Source organism: Oxyura jamaicensis, chromosome 19 (genome assembly GCF_011077185.1).
Source record: "Oxyura jamaicensis isolate SHBP4307 breed ruddy duck chromosome 19, BPBGC_Ojam_1.0, whole genome shotgun sequence".
In the NCBI taxonomy this organism is placed as follows: Eukaryota; Metazoa; Chordata; class Aves; order Anseriformes; family Anatidae; genus Oxyura; species Oxyura jamaicensis.
This window is the reverse complement of record NC_048911.1, coordinates 9,330,843-9,349,324: the sequence shown is the minus strand read 5'-3', so window position 1 is coordinate 9,349,324 and position 18,482 is coordinate 9,330,843. Positions and strand designations below refer to the sequence as shown.

At 38.5% G+C, this 18,482-nt stretch overlaps 1 protein-coding gene across 1 annotated transcript; it reads left to right on the top strand.

Moving 5' to 3' along the window:
• The first annotated feature begins 555 nt into the window (after positions 1-555).
• On the top strand, positions 556-17,775 carry CA4 (carbonic anhydrase 4). Its single transcript, XM_035343061.1, has 8 exons — positions 556-749; positions 10,868-10,921; positions 11,548-11,718; positions 13,037-13,194; positions 13,724-13,816; positions 14,073-14,136; positions 14,643-14,806; positions 16,112-17,775. Exons 1-8 carry the CDS (start codon positions 692-694, stop codon positions 16,298-16,300), a joined length of 951 nt encoding a protein of 316 aa, XP_035198952.1. The 5' UTR covers positions 556-691; the 3' UTR covers positions 16,301-17,775.
• Positions 17,776-18,482: the final 707 nt, after the last annotated feature.

The following is an 18,482-nucleotide window of genomic DNA, read 5'->3' as shown; positions in this document are numbered from 1 at the left end:
AAGGAAAGAAAAGGAAAGAAAAGGAAAGAAAAGGAAAGAAAAGGAAAGAAAAGGAAAGAAAAGGAAAGGAGGAAATAGAAAAAGAATGCAATCTCAGTTAATTCACTAAGTGCAAAATCCTATGTAAGTGAAGTGCTGGCATGCCACCTAATTACCCTTTCCTGTTACTGCACGCAGAAATCCCATTTTTCAGTCTCACCAATCTGGACTTGGAGGGCTGCTGGCTAGGGTTTTGCGGGGGGGGGGAGGATTTTTTATTTGGTTGTTTGTTTCATAGGCTTTTTTTGAAACAAAATGCTAAACTGAATGTACAAATTCACAATTAATCTGAAAGTCATGTGGGCTGTCAGAGAAAAAGCTGCCAGTAAATAAAAATGTAACATTTTACTAAAAGGTTTCTAGATGTGCATAGGTTGCAAAGTATTAGCTATTCATTACAGGATAGTTGTTCAGAGCTAGAAAACCCTTTCCCTTTTGCCATGCATTTTGGAGAAATGAATAAATTTAGGCAAATCAGGAGTAGGGCAAATCTGGAGAAATTACAAAGGGGAGGAGTTCACCTTCCTGGCTATGGCTTTCAGGTCTGTCCAGGACTACTTACTCCAGTATAAAACTGAGAGCAGAAATATGATCACATACTAAGAAGTCTAATCAATTCTGGTTTCAACACTGAGCCTATTTAAAAAAGATAATGGAATTGCTGTTCCTTGTTCTATTCTCTGTGCACATTCTCAAGACAGAGGCAGTAGGTAAGTCCTTGCCTGTTCTTTCTAACCCCATATTACAAGGTTACTCTTATTTATGATTTATTTCTGAGTGTCAGTGCCTACAGGGCAAACTCTCTAGTCCTTCTATATGAAAAATGAAGAATGTTTTATTTGTTTCTCTGCCTTTCTCATTTGTGGGAAAATATCAAATATAGATTTCTCTCATGAATGAATGAGTGGTTTTTTTTCACCTTTAGAGATTCTAGTTGCCTTACTTGTCCAATAAAAATCAGTGGGGTTTGACTTGATCTCTGTGGTTACTTACGTATGTAAATTCAAAACATTAACATGTAAAATATTTTCTTTTTGTCCAAAAACTTCTTAAAATTTCAAATAGCTTGTTTTAGATTTCTACTCATATTGCTTTGCCATTTGTAAGATTAAATTCTCATAGTTGCCTACTGAGGGAGAAAGAACAGTATGTCTTTTGCTGCATTAGCCCAGCAGATCCATCTATTTCTGCACTCTGTGCACTATGTACATAAGTGCAGTACGCACTTATGATGACTAGATTAAATCACAATCAATAATTAGTATTGTAAAACACAGAAGGTATTTTTATGCTTCTATTAGATCAGCAGTATTATAACATTGAATAAATAGTCTTTCCTATGTGAATATTAGCACACAGTCTCAAAATTAAAAATAAACACTGCAGTCCTAAATGGTAATGAAGGGTCTATTGTTTGCACTAAAATAGACTAGACTGCATTAAGGGAAAAAAAAGAGATACAATATTATCAGAGGTATCAGAGGGAAGCACTGCACCAAGAGCCTGTTAAAGGGACATGGTTTTAAGGCAGCTCAAGATTCAGCTGCCAGACTTAAAGTAACAGAGGTTTGAGGTGCTCAGAAAGTGCCTGGAACATTGTATAAGCACTGGGGTAAGAGGGGTGTTTCCCTCATTTTATTTCTCTGTTCTTAACTAATTCTCCATATCCATGACTCGGTAACTTGCCTTTTCCAGATTCATACCTTACAGTTCAAATATCCCCCTCTTCTTTAGTCCATGTGTTTTAGATGTTCTGTCTCTGGAAGCTTCCCACATGTGGTACAGGTACACACAAACACAAAGAACCTTTGCTCTTCCAAAGTCTACAACTATTGCTTGCTTGATAGAAAATGATTACTGATTAATTAATACTTAGCTAAATTTACTGCTCTGTTAAGGCATTTATTACAGGATCCTAAAAGATCACTTAGAAAACCCATACAGGTTTGATTAAATCAGTGTTTGTAATTAGTGTTTTAACAGAAGCAGTAATACAGAGAATGGATGTAATATTTTTTATTGATTTTTTTTCTAACCATGATCACTTTCTTCCCTAAGTATAGAGGCAAATGGCACAGTCATTAATACTCCAGAAACTTGCTCACCTCCCACCTTCCTTTTTAAACCTCTTCCCAACATAGAAGCTTTACAGGAAACTTTGTACTAAGTTAAAGGCTAGACATTTTAAGAAACTGTGACTTTGAGCATCAGCCCAAATTATTGCAAGCTTCTGTTTTTCTATAAAAAGGAAAAAAATATTTCATTTCTATTTTGTCACTTTTCAGAACTACTTTGATACCCACTTATCAGCTCATTTAACATATCTGCAGCATGCCTGCTTTTTCTGCTCTGAGTAGCCTGCCAATTCACCACACTTAAATAGTCAATATAGATACTTGCTAGTCTTTTAAGTTGCTTTCAGCCTTGACCTGTCTCAGTACCATAGAACCTATTTTTTAAAAATTATTCCTAATAGTCCTTACAGGGCTTTATAAAGAAGCAAGCCTCATTATCCCTAGGCTCCCAAATGGAAACAAGCACATTGGTGCAGCCACCTGCCCCGAGACCAGCCAGCAGCAGGAAGAGAGACTGTCTGTTTTGGAACTCTGTTCAGCATCTCATCCACTGATTTATGTGGATCTCAGCATATTCCATTAACAGGGCATCGATGCACCTCAAATGGCCTGCTTGATTCCTTTGAGAGATCAATGACCCTCTGGAACTGCTATTAGACAAGCAGTAGTGAGGTGAAATGTCCACAGTGTTCCAGAAGGATCATCCCAAACCTTCTGAGAGAGGTTTTATTAATGGTAAATTCAGTCCAGTGCCATCCAGAGAACAGCAATTGCTGAGGACAGTAATATACTTCCGTCTAGAAGTTTTTTAGTGGAGTTACAGCCAGCTCCATGCATTACTGAAAAATAATCTGCTTTAACAGGAATGGAATGGAGCATGGCATTATCTCAAATTAGTCACCTTTCTATCTCCGTACAGATTGACTTTTGATCTCAAATTATGACTGTTATGCAGGATATATTGCTTATGGCTTTCTTCTCTTTCTTCCTTGGTCTTATTCAAACTTCCAAAATAGATTTAAAGCCTTATCTGTGTCTGCCTGATCTTGTCCATACATATAAGTGTACGCCATCATCATCAGATCCACTGTATGCAAGAAGAAACAAGAGGTCACATTTAGCAAGTTGCTGAGCGTGCACTGAGAGCAAAGGATGCCCACTAATACTGCTCTCTGCTCTCCTCTCTCCACGTAGCTACAAAACACTGCACAGGCAGGCTTCAGATGGCAGAGAGTTTTCTAGCTCTATCATTTGTGCTGAACCAGTAACAGCACGTTGTGCTCACTATCTTCAAAACTGAAAAATACTTACTAACAAACTTTCCCATTTAGCATGAAACCTGGAATTACATTTTAGCAGATGAGCTCTATAAGAAGGACTGTTACGGTCAACAGAGGTGTAGCTTTAGGTAAGATCATCCACTGCCACACTCACCGTTATATGTGGCTTGTAATTGGAGGGGTTTTATGGATGGGAGAAGAATGGACATGAACTGTTTGACCAGGATATCTAAGGATGCAAATCCGATAACCTCAGAGTACACTTATTTCCTTCCATAGCTTATGATAAAGGCACAGAAGGGCAGAGCACTGCAGCAATTTCATTCTTATTCTCTCTTTGACATTAAAATTCAGCAAAAGACAGAAAAGCATTTGTGGCAGAGCAGCATATGAGAAAGAAAACAGCTCTTAATTAGCTGTAACAGCCTGTTATGTTTTAGGGAGACAGGGAACTAAGCTCAGTGGGCAAAGAAACAACATTGCATATTACTGGAAGACTCCTGAAAGGCAGCTCCAAGACAGCATTAAACCCATATATGGAATAAACCTTGAAATATTTTTAACTTTTATACATTTCTGTAGCCAGCCAGGTATGGCATCCAGATATATCTGCATTGCACAAATTTGTGTTAGAACAGGAACGCTTTGATTCTTTTCACATTAGTCCACATGTGAAGTTATTCAGGAGTGTGTACTGTGCAGTCTTACCTTGCTGTCATTTAAATCAATCTGCAGATCCTGACTTCCTCTTAAAGAATTACACAGATAAGTACATAAGATCACCTCTGCTGTCTCCACTGCATATGAAAACAAAAACTGACCCTCAGCCCCATGTGTGACTGCCTGAACTGCTGAGGAGTGATTGCATGTAGCAAATAGCAGTGAATGACTGATACCCCACAGGACACAAATCCTGCTTTGTTTTATTTGTGTTGTGCATAAGTCAGTAGGAGCTGGAGTTCTTGAGCATCCAGACTTTCTACTAGGTTGATGCTTCAAAGGGCATCACAGCTTCAAGTCCAAATAACATTGTTCACTAGTTTGCAGCCTGGTTCTAGTGATAAGCAATGAATGGGCAATTTTCTATATACAAAGTGGACCCAGTCACATAATTAATGTTCAATTTAAGGATCGACCTGACCAGAGTGAGTATGCCACATTGTCACTGTTTGTATTAACTCACTATTTAGCTGATCCTCATGCAGAACTGCAATGTGCTGCATCACCTTGTCCTTCTCCAGCATTCAAGCCAGGGTGCCTTCCTGCTGCTCTTCACCTCAGTTCCATGGGAAGGAAAGGAACATGGTAGCAGCCATTCACAGGAGCCGTTCACAGGTGGCAAGTGACATTACCGCAGTTTATAGATTATTCTTCTTTCTCCTACAGCAAAAGATATCAGCATAAGAATTGGAATATCTTTTATATGATGCAGGTTGTGTGGTGATACTTAAAAGTGGAATCATGGCTTTTCACAGACCTGACATTTAGATTTTGAAAACTGGAAGCAGACAAGCATTTCCAGAGACAGGGACTGCTGTGAGGTACCTTCCTCTTAGCTGTCCAGGCAACCAGTACAAACCTTTTGGCCTCCAAGGCAAGCTGTGAGGTCTCAGCTAGGTGTCTGTCTCCATGCAGGTATGTTTTTTTTCCTCTGTTTGACATATTGCAGGAGATGCTTTGTTAATAAGACACAGAATGTATTGAATGGCCTGGTATTAAATTACTAGTCACTTTTCTAGCCATAAGATCAGTCATCATAAACCCAGCACAGAAGACCACAATGAGAACAGTAAAGCCAGAAAGTAATTTGTTTCAATTAAATTTTTAAAGTACTTTAAAAGGGATTTCTTGAATTTTGTTTGACACTGCCTCTGTGGCAAAGCAAATACCCACAGAAGCAATTCACCTTAGCCCTGGACACTTTATTCTTGTTAAAAGCCAGCTTCCTTTTTTGATACAGCAAATTTATGAGGACACATATATATGACAGAGGCTATGACAGTATCACAGGTCACAGCTGAAATTATTTCCCTCGCTCTTTGACACAAAGGAAGTAATTTGCAAGTGTTTATAGAGCAAATCTAGAATCCTCTCAAGCTCTTTAGATTCTTCCTTTAGCTTGTGTGTATAACAGACTAAGACCTCATTGAGCATGTGATTTATGTATAAACGTGCAAATTATAAACACCATGCACAAAAGAGATGTAGTTGCGTGTAATGCTCCATTATTACAATAAAGTTTATCTTCAAAACTAAGTCTCTGCAATGGATTGGAAGGCACATACATATGTTTTATGTATAGATAAAGTATGTCTATATAAAATATAGATAAAATTTCCAGGCCAAAGTGAATAGATCACAAATGTTTGTTTTTACAAACCTAAAGATAAACATTTGGAACTGATTTTGCCTGTCAAAGTGGTTGACCGGCACTTCCTAAGGATGTGTAATACTTAAAAATGTATAAATAGACAGATGTATGTACGTTTAGTTTGTGTTCAGCAACCTCATTAATTAGGAAGACAGACTTAGATTCCACTTGCTCTTAAGTTGCTCAGTCTTTTGTACTAAAGATAATAAGCTCCACAAAGCCAGCTAAAAATAGAACTAGTCCAACACAAACCAAAGCTAAAAATACACTGCATGCAAAACTAGCGTTTGTAATTTTCATAGAAAAGGCCAGCCTGCCCTCCACTGCAAAGCCAGCATTTACAGCAGGCTTTAGGGATGAATTTGGATCAGGTGGACAAGAGAGCAGTAATGAGAACTCTGACATTCAGGGCAGCCTCGGCTTTCTGAGAAGCAGGAGTGCAGTGGGAGCACTATCAGCTGTGTGTCTCAGAAAACAAGGAATTGTCAGAGAGGATGTGGCTGAAAGAGCGTGATGTGATCTACAGAGGCAAACAAAGGAGTCAGTCAAAGAGAGAGATTTTACCTGAAGAGCAATGGAGGATGTCCTTACTGTCTCAGTACTTTGGCTATTATTGGTGGCACAAAGGTTATCCACACTTCGAGAGATTAAATATGTTTAACAAACAACGAACAGTCAGTATATAAAATTCTTAGATTTCTAAGCACTTTATTCAGAAGGTCAAAAACTGTTTTAGTGACTCTTCTGGAGATGGACAAATGAGAAGGGTGATTTTCAGCTATGCTGAGCACCACCTGTCTCACTGCCTGGGACACGTGGGCTTCCAAGCAGCGGCTCAGTAGGTCCAAGTAGGGCTGTAAGCAGGGGACAAGTAGGACAAAGTAGATTTAGGAACTTTGACAGAATTCAGGCAATCTGACCGCGGTCCAAAGAGCTTAAGGGTCTTTTCCTAGATCACACAATAGCACATTAGCAAACTGCTAACACCCTGGCTTCCAGCCAGAAGCACTGTCCTCTATCCAGCTGCGTAAGTGAACAGAAGAGGGAGTTCTCAACTGAAGGATTTTTTCCCCCAGGCTTCCCAGCTAGGCTTGATAGCTAAAACAATTGAAAACATTTACAATAAAATGAAAACAATACGTAATTGTATTGTTTTGCAGCTGTTCTGGTGCCAAAAAACAGCTTCAGTCAGGAAACCAGTTGTAAATTTGACAAGGAAGAAGCAGAGATAAGTAGGACGGCTTACTTGCCAAGAGAGACTCCCTAAATTTAACTGTCTTGAACTTTGTGAAGGAAGAGGAGGCCTTCAGCCCAGTTCATCCCTGCTCTAAATTAAAACCCAGCGAAGTCAAGGTGCCACCTATTATAAGGTGCATTGTGACTTAAATCAAAAAATCCGTAATACAGTACAAGACTCAGATATGGATGATAACACAGCAATTTTAAGTCTAGGCGTATTACGTATACTGAATGTGTACGTATACTGTATTTTATTACTTCCACTGGTGACAACAACAAAAAAGTCCTTACCTAATGTCAATAAGCAAAGGAGCTTTTGGAAATCCTGTCTTGTATTGAATTGTGTCCCGAGTAAAGTATGGATGCTCATGGCTTCACTCACAAGCTAATAAAATAACAACCTCCAGGGCAGCTGATATCAGAGCAATGGTTTCAGCACTCAACTGCAAAAACACAAATGAAACCCACAAAACAAAACGAACAACAAAACAACAACATTCAGCTGCATGCTTCTTGGCAATAAAATAAACAACATGAAAGAAACAGGAGAGCTGAGGTTTGACTGAAAGAGCAGGGGGTCAGAGGAATGCAAGAAAGGACCTTCAGAGAAAGAGAGGGGAAAGACTTTGCAGCAGAAAGGTGAAGGGGAGGTTGTCTTGAGATGGAACAAAGGATGGATGAAGCAAGAACAGGAATTACAGATTATGAAGGAACTATCTGAATGTTGTAAACACCAGGGAGGGAAAAGAATTGTTTAGGGTGGTTCAGTGATATTTCTAGGAGTGATGGGATGCAGATAAGCAAGTGGAAAATGTAAGCTATAAAACAGGAAACATTTCCTGACAGTGAAGTCTAATAGACTATGGAAAAGTCTCCTGCGGGAAGTGGCAGGAGCCGCTTAGACAATTAAAACTAGACTAGACAACATACCTTGGGGCATAATCATACTTCAGACCACAGACAACTGACTGGATGTGACAAGTATCTTTCCTACTTGCTTCAGAAACTAAGTCCAGAGGAAAAAAAGGACCATTGTAAATGCAAGGTCAGTATACGTAGGGAGGAATCACACCTGAGTCAAACAAAATACAAATACAAATTTTCCTGGTAAGTGACACAGGGTATGGCAGTTTGTTTTTTCCCAAGTCATATCTAACCAAACATCCTGTTCTCTAATGTTACACCACCACCACCCAAAAAGGTCTCATTTACAATAAATATTAATTCATTATTTGCTCAGGAATTCTGCAATGTTTAATTGACTTATTAAGTTTTAACAGCTTTAAGGATTTCCTTTTTAAGGATTACTGAATTTATGTCCTGTTCTATTTCGTTGATATTTCGCAGACTCGGCAATGAAAGGCTCCATAATCTACTCCCATTTCACTCCTCTGCTACGGAGGCACTGTATCAGGACCACTGACACTACCACTTGACAGTAGTTATCTTCACTCACTGCTTCCCCTGGTCTTCTTTGATTTTCATGCTTCCACACTCAGTCTAAAAACTTCACAGCCTTGCACCCAATGAACAATGTACTTGCTGCACTTACTCCTAACTGTGAATCATATTGACCATAAACTTCACTTTGCACTGCAGTAGTACATTGATATCTAATTCATTGTACAAAGTAGTATACAATCCCAGAACAGTAAACCTTGTTCTGAGATTTACAGTAAACAGGTCGGAATACCTCAAGTGACCTTGATTTCTCACCTCACAATTTTCCTCTCTGGTCTAACTCACATCCCAAAGAGTCTGAGGCAAAATCTTCGCAGGTGGTTAACTTCTTGTGCTGCATAAACGCTACCATCTTTGAACATTTGGTCAACTTCAGGTCATTTCCACAGTGCAGTGCTTTTTCCCCTGAAGGTTCATGCACATATAACCTGCAAAAAAAGCCCTCTCCTGATCACAAGGTGCTGGCGCAGAGACTATTAAAGCTTATGAATATACATATATTGAAGCTTATGCATATGCTTTTACAATCTAGCCACTGGACTAAAGCAGTGTCCATAAACTTGTTTCCAGTCATTCGTCTATGCAAACACTAACACTTACGAAATCTAATCAAGCATTGTGAAGATTGGCTTACCCGGTATTTGCTAGGCACTTATTGATTAAAATATCGGTTAAGGCACTGGGTGACACTCTGCGCTTGGAACTTGTGGTTTTACTGTTTCCCAGTGAAGATAAGAAATCACTCTGTGCCGCTGAAGGTTTGGCCACGGGCTTGTGTACACAGGCCTGAAAAAATGCAATAATCAATTTTAGAAATGACAGGTTTAAAGTTAAGCTTTTTATATGTTTAGAAGTGTGTCAAAAAACCCACAAAACTTTGATGAAACCAATTTTTTGATAATGACAAAATATTAATGGAACGACAATGTAGAAATCAATACAGTTCTTACAGTATGAATGTAGCAGTATGCTTTGTTAGCTTTTCTTCTCAATATTACTAAACATTTGCTAAACTAGAATGAGTCAACATTATTTGTAGTTTTCAGCATAAATTTAATTTTTGTGAGAGATGAACTTACAGAGTACAATTTTTTCAAGATTAAATTCATTCCCACATGCTCATCCAAGATTCTGTCTTTGTTAGTACTGCTAGCCACGTTACATCAAGGTTCTATTTATAATTTTTCTAAATACTAAATAGGAGAATGGCACTGCTATGCTATTTATGTGAAGATAAGGTGTTAAAAGCAGGTATGAGCCTAGCAGATATGTTATAAAAGGTCACAGATTACAGTAATTAGCAGTGTAACAACATGTAGGACTCCGTAACAATGCCTATAAATTGATTAGCCTACTTACTAAATTGTATGTCATTTGCTAATAACAGACAAACAGAAATTATAATATTAATCATGATTATTATAGCTTTTGAATTGTTATTGATCAAAGATAAATAGGCAAAGAGAACTATTCCATTAAAATCCATTTACAATGTATTGTTGTCATAAATAACCATTGAAACATGCTGCTATCAACAAAACAGTCCTTACTTTCCCAAGCAGATCAACTCAGAGTTCATTTAAACCAGCTCTCTTCCTCTGGATTTCACATTTCTGGTGACAATGAAGCAAGATTAAGATGTTCTATTGAAAAATTCTGCAACCCTCTGTGGGGGATCACAGCTGTGTTAGAATGAGCATTCCTCATTTCTTATGAAAAATGAGACCCTTTGTTTCTTAAAACTTCTTAATGCACAAGGTATTTTTAAAATTGTTTGTGGAACAGTGAGACGCATCATCTTAGGGAAGTGAATTTCCAAGTAAATGAAACAATGGCAACTACAGATAAGAATTATTTTTTTTAACACTGCGTAAATTCAGGTGCAGAACCTTTGCCTCAAGGATCTGCTGAAGCAAAGTTTTCAAAAACAAATTATTTAGAACCACAACCCAACCAGAGTTCTAATACTAGCACACTTTTTGGAAGGAGTATCAACAGGTGTAAAGTGGTTCATTTAAGACTAGAAGGACAGAGCTGCTGGCTGCAGGATTTTTATGGTCTCTTCTGCAGTATTTGATATTAGAAACCAGCTGGACTTGCTGGATGGTGAGCTCCATATTGCTAAGAAACCTCTAGCAACATGTTAAAGATTTATTTACAAGCAAAGCACTCACCTCTTACCAGCCATTGCCGTTTTTATATTTAAGAGATGAGACTGGGACTTCTTATCCTAATAAAATTGGTCAGGCAAAACTGAAAAGTTGACAAAACTGTATGGCCAGTCACAACTTCATCACTCCCTACGGATCACAAGTTGTGAATCCATTTCACATCTGCTTTTTGGAGGGCCAATCTGTGCAGTTTTCACTCATCTAATTTTGAATGAATGATTTTTTTTTCAGTTGGACACCACTGGTGCTATCAGTCGCAGAAGGATGAACAGCCCACCTGTAAAGGTACTGATAAACTATTTCTTTCTGTAACCACGTTAGTGTTTGAACTCTTCTGTTTTGCAAAAGGACTCTATAGCAATAATGCAAACACGCATACAACTCTGCACGATCGTACTGTATGTAAACAGAAGTGCTAAATAGAATATCTAAAGAGGGGTATTTTGAAAAAAGCAGGGCTTGCTCTACTCATTTTGTTTCAGTGAAGGATGATGTTGCAATTAGAAATATATAATCCAGAGATAATCATTCCAGCGTGTTGGGTATAGACACCTGTTTAGATTCTTAAGGACAGAGTTATGAAAGTTAACTTATCACCATAACTTAGCACCAGCTAACTTCGGTGATAGTTGCCTTTTTATTTTACAGCCATTTGTATGTGCACATTTCCTTACTAAGAACATTCTTGAAGCATATTAATATTTTTCAAATCTACACAAATTCTATGCTAAGAAAGTTTCTTTAAATTCCCACTATCCAAAGACCTTTCTTTCAAAGATATCTTCATTTTCCCAAGCAAGAGTATAATATCTGTTGGGTGTTTTGGCTTTATCAAGGATTTGCAGTCTAAAAAAAACACAAAACAAAACAACAACAACAAAAAAAAACACATTTTCTTTGTATTTAAATAGATCCTCGACAATGGCATGTAGTAGATGGCACCTGCAAAGGAAACTATCAGTCTCCTATCAATATTGTCACCAAAGATGTCATTTATGACAAGAGCCTGAAGCCACTGAATTTTGAAGGTTATGATGTGAAGGGGTCTTCCAAATGGAACATAGAGAACAATGGACATACAGGCAAGTACCGTCTAATACATTCTTACAGGACTTGTGCCTTCACTCTGAACCTTCCATTCATTTCTTCCATGTCTTGGGAAAATTGTTAGATACCACTACTGCTATTTAAAAGGAAGAAAGAAGACAGTATCCCTATATTTCAAACAAGTAGCTGAAATCTTTATAGATTTCAACCTGTTTTCTTCACATGCAGAAGTAACGCAATGTGAGGTTGTTGATCAGCTGTTTACTGATTCAGTAAACATTGAATCAGCGAGCAGTAAACCCGTGAACCCATTCAACACTGATTCACTTCCTCATCTTCGCTAGAGGCATTATTAATGATGATGCTTCAACAATATTACACTAAATTACTTTAAAAACAACAACAACATACAACAAAACACTGGTTGTCTTTTTTTAAGAGTTATCTATAGATATATATCTATATCAAAATCTTAGATGCGTTGTTTCACCTGCCAAATTCTTAAAATGGGAAGTCACAAGTGCTAAATATATTTGTAACTTAAAATTGAGAGGTAGGTACAGAAATAGCTGAAGAGATTTTTCAAAACCAGAGATTCTAGTTTAAAGCATCAGTATTTTGACAAACCACAAGAAAAATCCATGACTGATTTTTCACTAATATATGGGTTAGTGACTTTTGCATTACAGAATGATGTTTTCGAATCTCTTTATCACAGTCACTGTGTAAAGTAATGTCTTTTACACACAGAATTATATTCTTAAAGATAGGTCAGAACTCTCATTTTCTCAACACATGCAAAAAGATCAGGGTTTTCATCTCAGCTTTTTAGATTTCTTTCAAGTGTAACCAATTCCTGTGCTGCAACGAGAACACTGGCAACGCTATTGCTTAAATTACAGCAGCAATTAGAAGCTCTATGTGAGATTAGATTATCATTATGTTCACTGATGTGCAGACAGTAAAGGTCAGTGTCTCAAAGGTCTTACAACCTCAATAAACTAATCCAACAAAGATATGTTAACATGCATTTACAGATAAAAACGTCAAGTAACTAAGTGACATAGAAGCTTCCAGCTCATTTGGAATTCTGAACCAAAATGAAATCTCCAGGGTTTTAACCCAGGTCAAAACAATCTCCCCTGGAGGGAAAAAAAAAAAAAAAAGTACTGGCCTTAATGTAGAGAACTCAATAAGTCATATTTTTAAGCGTAGCCCAGATGTCTCAAACACATGATGTACTTTACACATGATGGTGGTTTAGTTAGAAAATATCACAGGAACGTGCATCTCTTTTGTCAAGTAATGTGTGACTTGAATATATTTTTTAAACTATTTATTTGTTTTCTCCAGTTAAAATAACATTGGGCACATCCCCTAAAATTGGAGGTGGAGGTCTGAGAAGAAAATACAAAGCAATAGAATTTCACTTCCACTGGGGAGTCCAAGACATGCCGCATTACCTTCCTGGGTCAGAGCACAGCATAGATGGAGAAAAACAAGCTATGGAGGTAGGTGGCACTGTCTATGGGTTTTGGCCATAGATCAAGAGCTCTAGCTCTGTATTTTTAAGATATTATAGGAAGAAAAGCAGGGGCCAGTTCTCCTATGAATGCCCAACGGTGGAAATAAAGAACTGACACATTGCTTACTAATCAGAGCACACAGGAAAACCTATTGGGTTCATACAGCACAGAAAGGCACAGAAAAGATAACAAATTTGCAATTTTAGAACCTTTTGGAATATTTTGAAATCTGTACAGCTGGAATACCCTCTCATGCTGCTTATTCAGACTATATATCAGTTTCTGGGACTGTACCCATGAATTGACCTATACAACTGAGAACAGAAATATTTTCTCCAAGTTCAGACAGGTTGCTGGTGCTGGTACGAATGGATTGGTAGGTTCAGAGCCTTGGACTGTCTCTCCCCAGCCTGTGAGCAACAAAGCATCTCTGGTTCCGCTACAGCATAAGTGCAGAGAAGCAGGCAGGCTCCACTTAAATAACAAATAATTGGCCTCGACTATTTTGTTACAGCTTCACATTGTCCACATAAGAGAAGATGCTTTGGATATAGCAGATGCAAAGAAAATTTCAGACGGGATAGCCGTGTTAGCATTCTTTATAAAGGTAGGTGGCCAAAATTCGAATTCATTACCTCAAGTGTACTGGTAAGTTGGCTGAGTGATTGTGTCAATGTTACGTTATTCCTAAACCTTTCGCACTTCTACAGAAGTGCAGTGGCAGCCCTTAACTCCTTTAACTTTTCCTACATTCTGTTTGCTGCTGTTAGCTCTGTAGTTCTCGTCTGTTTTATTCATAGTTCATTTAAAACAACCTGTTGCTCAGAAGCGCACAATATGGAATAAAAATATTTCCATTTCAGGTTGACGAAGAAAATAAAAACTACGCAACTCTAATAAGCGAATTAGATAACATTCAGTACAAAGGTAAGACATGGGCTGTTCCAAAAACAACGTATATATACACTTCGAGCACACAAAGTAATTCAACATCCAATGATGTTCTAATTGTAGCAGAGATTGTCAATGGAAATTCAAAGCTGAAGGATAAAGTTTAGTCTGTCAGGTAGTGAGAGCACTGCAGGCAGGAGGAAATCTAGGTCTCCCTATGTGCAGACACTGAAGCACCACAACGAGCATTTCTTCTTCTGCAGAAGGAAGCAAAGTGTGAAGAAAAATATGCACAGGAACATTTTAACAAAGATATTTTTTTTTTTTATCAGAAGAGGCGTTCATAATCTGTGCTCTGTATGATCCTGCAGATGGTAGTTAGGGATTCCACAAGCAATGCAGGGTGGCTGCCCCGGTCAGCGTGGGAAGAGAGCAGGGGATGAGGCTTTACACAGGCATTATGCAGACGCATTTGAAGCCAAGTGTGAACAATACCTTCAGCTGCACGTGTTAAAAGCAACATTTCTGCATGCTTTGCCTAGGGAAAATATCACAGATGGACCCTTTGCCACTGAGTTCCCTTATTCCACCTGAAGATGATCTTAGGAGGTACTATCGGTATGAGGGCTCCCTCACCACTCCCGACTGCCATGAGGGTGTCATCTGGACAGTGTTTGAGAAGCCGGTTGAGCTCAGTATTTTCCAGGTAAGTCACAGAGGGATATTCTGAAAGATCTGCTTGCAGTGATTTTACCCTGAGCCTACCTGCTCTCTCAAGTGATTTAATATAGACCTGTTAGCTGCTCCACTGCTTAGAGAATCACAGCACAGAATATGACAGGACATCCCGAGCTGGAAGGGACCCACAAGGCTCTCAGTCCAACTCCTTTCTCCACGCAGGACCAACCAAAAATCAGCCCCTATGTCTGAGAGCCCTGTCCAAACACTTCTTGAACTCCGGCAGGGTTGGTGCTGTGACCACTGCCCTGGGGAGCCCGTTCCAGTGCCCATCCATCCCCTTAGTGAAGAACCTTTTCCAATGCTTTGTTGCTATGACAGACACATATGCTTGGCATTAGTCTAAACCCACACACTCTCTAGTGCCAGTTATGACAACGTCACTTTATAACCCTGTTAAATCATCTCTCAGAAAATGGCAGGAAAGGGGAAGGAAGGGGAAATGATGACATTAAAAGAAAACCAAATAACCCCCCAGGTAAACACCTTGTTCGGTGCTTCATCAAGAGTACTTCCCTTGTATTCATCTGCTTGCCCCAAATTTCACTGCCTTTCTTGTCTTATAAGTATTAGGATACCAGAAAAGAACAATTCAGAGTCCAAACTTGGAATTTATCAGCATCAGCTGTACGCAACCCATTTTTGTCCTACAAAGAACAGGAGACTGAATCATGACTGCCTCTCAAATATAGATTGTTCAGCTGACAGAGTACACAGTTAAACAACTAAGATGTCCTGGAGTGGATTCTGAGCAATACTATTTGGGCAAGAGCCAGCAATTTTATTTTAGTTCCTTATTTGCAGTATACTTACAATCACTTCAGTCAAAGGGCAATGCTCAGCCCCTTACAATGCTAAGCCACATGGTACACAGGAGCGAGCATCTGCTCACTCTGTGCCAACTTCTAAGCTGTTAGAAATTTGGAGCAAGGAAAGAAATGAGGCACGTAATCCTAGCCCTCTTACATTGTGTCTCTGTGATGTGACGGACAAGGACAGGGCTGTGCGTCAGGAGGACTGGTCTAATGAAGTCCTTGAGCTGGACAAAGCATTCAGCTCACACAGAAAGGAAGCCCACGTGATTTCCGAGGTTAAAAGAAGCTGGTGGCTTCTGGCAGTAGCCTCCATCATGATGTTTCCTGCAAGATTTAGTGCATCCATACAGCTCAAAACAATGCCACAGAGTAAGGCACTGAAGCTATAAAATATCACAATTTCCAGCGTTTCACAGGAAAATAACATTTTTATTTTTTATTTTTTCCAATGTCTGCAGGTTTCTCAGTTCTCAACAGTTCACTTTGATGGGAAGAACTCAACATACATGGTTGAAAATTTTCGGCCCGCTCAGTTTCTTAATGAACGATATGTGTATTGGTCCAGTGCCAGCACCCTCCTGCCTCCTGCTAAGGTTTTAATGTTGGTCCTGATCCTTACGTACATCCTGAGCTCTCTTTTCCAGTGAACACTTCTCACTTTTTTTTTTTTTTTTTGGCCAGTTGTTTTTTCTATCAAGTCTTCTCTCTAACTGCCAACTCCTGAATTATATCTGAATACAGAATGTTACCTTTTTTTCCTCCATACACTAACCAACAACTCCTGTTGCTGCTATTACATAAAAATTAAATCCTTTGCACTTAATTACAAGATTTCTAAGGAACTGTAAGATAAAACTCTGAAGATTCTAATTTAAAAAACACTTAAAGAAAACATTAGGATGGATTATCTTCTGTATATCCTGTAACACAACACTGGAAGGACACTTTACAAGCTCTATGGAGGACTTTCTGGAGCAATCTGTTCTTAAGTGCCTGTGAAGGTTTTTGTCTGGAGTACGTTTACTTTCAACACTGCAAGTCAGGAAGACAAACATCTCGGGTAATTCTTATCATGCCTACATTGTCCTATATGAAGGTACAATACAGAGCATAAAAATGCTCACACAATTGAGCAACATTTGGGTCATTCTATCTAGAGATGTGACAAATTTCATCTGTACTACCACATTTTTTCCACCTTCTTCTTTCAGAATATCTAAAGTGAATTCTTAGGTAAGGATGCTGGATTCCTTGCATCTAACCTACTGATTCTGGATTTCAATTTCTCTACTCAGCGTATTTATTCAGACTAGTACAGCATCCTATTTCAGGATGCCCATGGCAGATATGATGTGCCAGAAGCAAAAAGGGGAGCTCATCCGCCTATACCAATTGCACATCTGTGCAAATTCTCTCTTAGAAAGCCATGGTTGAAGCGTGAGACTTTGATGCTCCTTTATATTTTTCATTTGCATAAAAAAATGGGACAGCTCAAATAAACTCTCTTTCCAATATCACATTTTAGAAGCTTTACAATTTCAGTTTGAACATTTCAGTGTGAATATTTCCACATGTTTTTTTTTTTTAGAATAACAAGCCTGTAAAATATTTACATATGGTTAACAGTCATAGTTTTTGCAAGATTTTGATTTGAATTGATTTCTTCAGATCTCACCCAGTTACTTACAGAGAAGCTCAATATATTGGGAAATGGGATTCCCTTGTACTATTCTGAAAACAAACGTAACTGACTGTTTTCTTAGCTAATGCCATACAACACGTTGCAGCTACTTTGAGAATTTTAGGTTTTGGCCATGCCAAAATAGAATGTTACGCTAGTGGACTTTACTACTTTCTTTAGAGCAATGTTTGCAGGGATGACTCTACGCTATGGCTATGTAGTCATTTTCAGGAAAATCATGACAGTGTGACTAAGCACAGAGCACCAAAGGAGAAAAAATATTTTCGTATTTAACAATCAATAATATAAGCTTAAACAATGTAAAAGCAAACGCACCTTGTTACATTTAGAGGAATGGTTAGGACTAATTGTATTTTTAGATAACTGAAAACTTTTGAGAAGCAGACATAAAAGAAAGATTAAAACTGAACAGACCTACTGTTTTCATTGCCTTGAGTTTTTATTTCTTCTGTCCATGCTGAAGAAGAACCCACACAACATCCATTAAGAAAAGGAATGTGACTTTTTTTCTATTTTCTCCACAAGAATAAGGGTTGGGCTTGTTTTTTCTCAGGGTGGTTTGGGGGAAGGGAGGAATTTAAACTACAGTGGGATGGTTCTGATGTCAACAGGCTTCTGGAGCTTTTACTTCATATTGGTCATCAGAGTATCACTCTTCTCCTGACAAAATTGCTTCAAGTACAGCACCTTGCTAACCAGACCTGGTGCACACTTTCAGCCCATCAGGTAGAGGCCAGTCAAGTTTCTTTCAGGAAACAGTACCATGGATTTACCCAGTATAACTTCACCTCTGTACAAGTTACCTACTTATCTCTCTCTGTTGAGCATCTCTATGATATCTATTTTCATTACATCCTTAAACATCCTGCAAGTACAGAACGTGCCAAGAAATTAAGAGGGAAGATGTTTTGTTTTGAGGTTGGTTTACAAGATGTAATAAAAAGACGTATTTTGAAAGGCTCACATTTTATTGTTCTTTCAGGGTTTTAGAGCAACATCGTATACAGCATAATCACATACATTGAGTCCCATAGAACTGGGATCTCCTATTTTAAAGGCCAGAGATGTGAATACTACTCAGGCCGCCTCCACTGAGAACAATGCCTTTTGCATTAAACAAGCCCCCT